Source organism: Arachis ipaensis, chromosome B04 (genome assembly GCF_000816755.2).
Source record: "Arachis ipaensis cultivar K30076 chromosome B04, Araip1.1, whole genome shotgun sequence".
Lineage (NCBI taxonomy): Eukaryota > Viridiplantae > Streptophyta > Magnoliopsida > Fabales > Fabaceae > Arachis > Arachis ipaensis.
In genome coordinates this window covers 102,858,069-102,862,942 of record NC_029788.2, presented here as the reverse complement: position 1 = coordinate 102,862,942, position 4,874 = coordinate 102,858,069, and the positions used below count along the sequence as shown (strand labels likewise).

Genomic DNA, 4,874 nt, shown 5'->3' with positions numbered 1-4,874 from the left:
ATATATTTTTATAAAATATATATAAAAGAACGAAAAAACATTTGTTTCAATAATTGTTTGTTACCCCAAAAATTAAACCTTACCCATCAATACAAACATTTACTTTGTGCTCTACTTTCTCCAAACCATTGGGTTACAAACTTGCATCCTTTTACACACTTGCAATCGAGGAAGCAAATGTGAGTTGGCAAAGGAAAGGGTTATTGACGCAGCAATGAGTGAAGAGTGTGGTGGTGCAGTATATAAATGGCCGAATGGAGAACATCCCAAAACGACAACGCTCTTATTCACGCTCTGTCCTCTCTCCCAATTTTCTTCCTTCTTTCCTTCAACGTAGAGAACACACACTCTCACTCGCGAAGCTCACACTCAAAAACTTCCATTTCCTCCAACCAACTGTAAAAATATCCACACGATCACTCATATAAAGCACATTCCATAATTTTATATTTTCACAAATCCCGGACACAGTAGAGAGAAAGAGAACGGGGGAGGGGGAGAGTTTCTCTATACGGTGATGGCGGTTTCAGGCTCCGACGTGGCGGCGCTGTACACGCTGCTTTCAAATTCGATGAACGCCGATCAACGCCTCCGTGGCCCCGCCGAAGAAGCACTTGCGCAATCGGAGTCTAGGCCTGGCTTCTGCTCCTGCCTCCTTGTAATTCCTCTTTCTTTCTCTTTCTTAGGGTTTCGATGATTGAACTTCGCATTGTTTATGAGAGTTTCTATTTTTCGTTGATGGAACTGCAGGAGCTGATTATGGCAAAGGATTTGGCGTCGCAAAATGACGTGAGATTGATGGCCACCTTATACTTCAAAAACAGCGTTAATCGCTACTGGCGGCACCGCCGTGATTCCTCGTGAGTCATTTCTTTTTATTTTTCCTCTTACACTAATGGTTGATTTTTAGTTAGTATTTGGATTAGGTTACTTTTTGTGTTGAGGCTTAGGGTCAATGCATGTCTGTAGCTGATATTCAAAATGCTGCTGAAAGTGTTATTCTTCTAAGGATGTAGACTCTATTTTGGCTAGTACGTGGATGGGAATGTGACTTCATTTTTGTTTTCAGTGGGATTAGCAATGAGGAGAAAACGCATCTGAGGCAGAAGTTGCTGTTATACTTGAGAGAAGAGAATGAACAGGTGCTTGTTGTTTACTTTTTCTTTGCTGGCTATGATTGTGAATTTATTGATAAGGCGTAGTCTTACTTCTATTTACTTTCATTTCTGTCAAATGCAGATTGCTCAAATGTTGGCAGTGCTCATCTCCAAAATTGCACGCATTGATTATCCTAAAGAATGGTACTTTCGGTATTTATTTGCTCTAAACAATTCTGCAATTGCAGTTTCATCACCCACTCTCATCATGTTTTTTTATTTTTGTTTATTTTTTTTTTTAGCTGGGTTATGGCCATAAGATTTTTTCTTTTCTCTTGCGGGTTTCCTAAGTTGTTTTTATTATACATTCTTAATTTTTGTACAAAATAAGCGTTAGCTTTGTGGAGCATTATCAACATGCAATGCAAAATTGCTTTTTTCGCCACTTATCTCTATTAATTTTTTTGCTTTTGTGTTTGATTCATTCGATTTAAACATTTGATTATAAAGAAATATATATCAATGTACTAGTTTTAATGACTTCTCAGGGCAGACATCTTTATGGTATTATCACAACAGCTTCAATCAGCAGATGTTCTTGCCTCCCACCGAATATTTATGATTCTGTTTAGGACTTTAAAGGAGTTGTCCACAAAACGCCTTACTTCTGACCAGCGAAACTTTGCTGAGGTGTGGTTCCTTCTGTTCTTTTCTTCCAGATTTTGCTTGCTTTGATGTCACAATGTTTGCTTCTTTGTATGTTGAGAAACTTCAAACATGCCTGAGACAGTGACATGCAAACCTGAATAACTCACTCTACTATGATCTTGTTTTATCAAACGAAAAATTTTTAATAGCTGTTATCCGTGTAATGAGATATTGATCACAGACGTATGTTCAACGTCACACCATCATGCATACCCATGGTTTTCATACTCTATTTTGACTTATATCTTTTCTTACAAGCATAGGTTGAGGTTCTTTTGGATGGGTTGTGGAAAGTTAAATATAGGTATTTGATGCCTCTATGGCTTGTTTCAAGAGACTTTTGATATAGCCACCTTAAATGGCTGAGTCCCAACTATCCATTACTTCTTAGGTAGCTTTAAGATCTGTAGGAGTTGATTTGTGTTTTGTTTGGGAAGGGATGTGTATCACTCAATCAGTGCGTTTTCAAATTTCAGGCATTTCTGCATGGGAGTGTGACTCATTGCTTTATGTGGATCTTTTCTTGAATTTCAACTAATAGATTGGAAGTTTGGTGCTGACTGTGATAGAGTAAGAGAAACTTTTAAGTGTTCGTAAATCTAATAGAATCCTTACAAGAGAATGACGAACTAGAATTCAGTGCATATGTGGTCTTGAGTAAATCCTGAGGGTGTCCAACTCCAATGGTGTATGTTGCATGTTTTATTTTTATTTCGTTCGAGACAAAACTTGTGGTCTATCTATCTACAACAAGCTAGATAAAAAAAGCAGTTAAAATGCCATTGGGCATCTCGAGTTTTTTGCCCATTATTTTCCTTTTTGTTAATATATTGCAGCTTTTATATCCATGTCCTATATGTGTTTGATAATCCTTTTGTGTGTGTGCGTGTGGGTGCGTTCGTGCACATTGTGTGGGTGCCTGGTTTGCTGCGTGAAGGTGTGCTTGACTTATAGGTGGCATGTATCCATGCAAGTTGTTCTACTTTTGAATGGATCCTGATGAGTTAGCAACTTTGATAAGCTTTGTAGAAATGTGTGAAACAGATCATCATGTATGTATCAAGTATAAAAGTTAATGTGTTTGAAATGATTCAACTACCAGATTATATGCTTGTTTCAATACGCTTTTTGTGATTAATTTATTTGAAGTGCTTTTGTTAGTTTAGTGTGTTTGAATGAGCATCTGTACAAGAAATATTGTATGTCCACTTTTTATGTTTTGATAAAGAATGTCCACTTAATCATACAAAGAAGAAAGTCATGCCTTTTGAGCTCCCTAGAGAGTGAAGTCTTAAACTTCTATATTTGATTGTTTTTATCTTATGTAAAAACTGGTTAGCAATCTTGATAGGAAAATGCTGAATCCTTTAAGGAAACGGTACAGAATGTGACTAGGACAACTTGGAGGTACTAGGTAAAAAATAAAAGCTTCTATACATAAGTACGTTACATACATAGCTTGAAAGAAGCATGAGTTGTGTGTGGTGTAAGTTACAGCTTTCATATATTATTCTTTTTATGTATTACTATGTTACTAAATCCTATTTTTATTTAGCCTTTAATATTCCAGTCTTGTGAGTTATATCATATATGGTCTAACTACTAGGCACTGTGATTGTTTTCTTCCCCGAATGCTTGCATCTTCAAGTTCTGCCTAAAATCTGCATTTGATTGACTAGATATTTTTAGATTAAGATGAATATTTAGCAACCTGTCCTTATGCTAAATACTAAAGTATTCAACTGATTCCTTTGGCAGATATCATCCCATTTCTTTGATTATAGCTGGCACCTATGGCAAAGTGATATGCAGACAATATTGCATGGTTTCTCATCTCTTTCTCAATCCTATAATTCAAATCCTGACGATCAGCATCATGAACTTTATCTTACATGTGAGAGATGGTTGTTATGTTCAAAGATAATACGGCAATTAATTATTTCAGGATTTCAAAGCGATTCAAAGTGTTTTCAGGTAATTATGGGGTTCATTTTATGTCATCATCCTCTAGTAATATATCTATCTTGAAGTTTTTAGTACCCTTTCTTCTTTCTACTTTTCAAATCAACCAATCCTAAAATGAAGGTAGTAAGTCTGATGTTACTATTTTACAGGAGGTTCGGCCAGTCAAGGAAGTCTCACCTGTATTCCTAAGTGCACTTCAGTCTTTCCTTCCATACTGTGAGACTTCTATCTCCCATCTCATTTGTGTATATTCTTGGGTTTAAGTTAATATCAGCAACTACATGATCCCATTTTTTTAAAAATGAAAACATCTAGAATAGTTTGTTTCTTAATTGAGTCATTCCAGCACACAATAGCATGTTAAGCAATGCTCATGTACATTGTTATACAATGATGATGCTAATTTAGTCTTTTCATCGTAGCTATTTAACTGGGACTTTGATAATCCAAACCTGGTGTGGAATATGCAAATACTTTTTACATAATTGATATTGGTATGAAAATTTCGTGTAGTTGTGGAAGATTTGTTGCTTTTCAACTTTGTATCATACCTCATTAGATAAAGATTGGATGTGCTTAATAAATAAATAAATGTTGCCAAGAAAAATGAATTAGGAGTCAAGGCTTACTTCACTGATAATATTGGCAATGCATAATTGACAATATATCTGCTTTCTCTTTAATCTAGGGTAACGACATTGTAAACTAAGTTGGATAAGCATATTAATCAGTTATCATGTTAGTTAATTTATCTTTAACTTTCAGTGCCTAGAGTCCATTTGGATAACATCACTTATGATTTATACATAATTTTTCTGTTCTGTATGACTATATCTCATAACTTCTCAAACCATCATGTTAAATGCTTTTCAGAAGATAAAATATCTAACTTTTCCACATGCACTTGGCAAATACTCAAAAGAAGCACTTGTGTAATCACTTATATAAATACTAAATAATTTATTTAAATTCTTTCTGAGAATTTCCTTTCCCATGAGTGCTTAAATAAGCTTGTTATTCAGACAGGCCCTTAGAATCGCAACTTCTTAGGCATTAGCTTTTGCCTTTTCTCTCCTCCTTTTTGTTGTTTTTGAAAATAGCAAT

The 4,874-nt window shown here is 35.3% G+C and overlaps 1 protein-coding gene across 1 annotated transcript in view; it reads left to right on the top strand.

The window, feature by feature from the left end:
* Positions 122 to 4,874, top strand: part of LOC107636789 (importin-11) — a 14,212-nt gene continuing 9,459 nt past the window's right edge. Inside the window, 7 exon segments of the mRNA XM_021121425.1 lie at positions 122 to 658; positions 751 to 860; positions 1,070 to 1,142; positions 1,240 to 1,301; positions 1,646 to 1,787; positions 3,564 to 3,779; positions 3,920 to 3,986. Of these exon segments, the coding sequence (XP_020977084.1) occupies positions 518 to 658; positions 751 to 860; positions 1,070 to 1,142; positions 1,240 to 1,301; positions 1,646 to 1,787; positions 3,564 to 3,779; positions 3,920 to 3,986 (811 nt within the window). The 5' untranslated portion in view covers positions 122 to 517.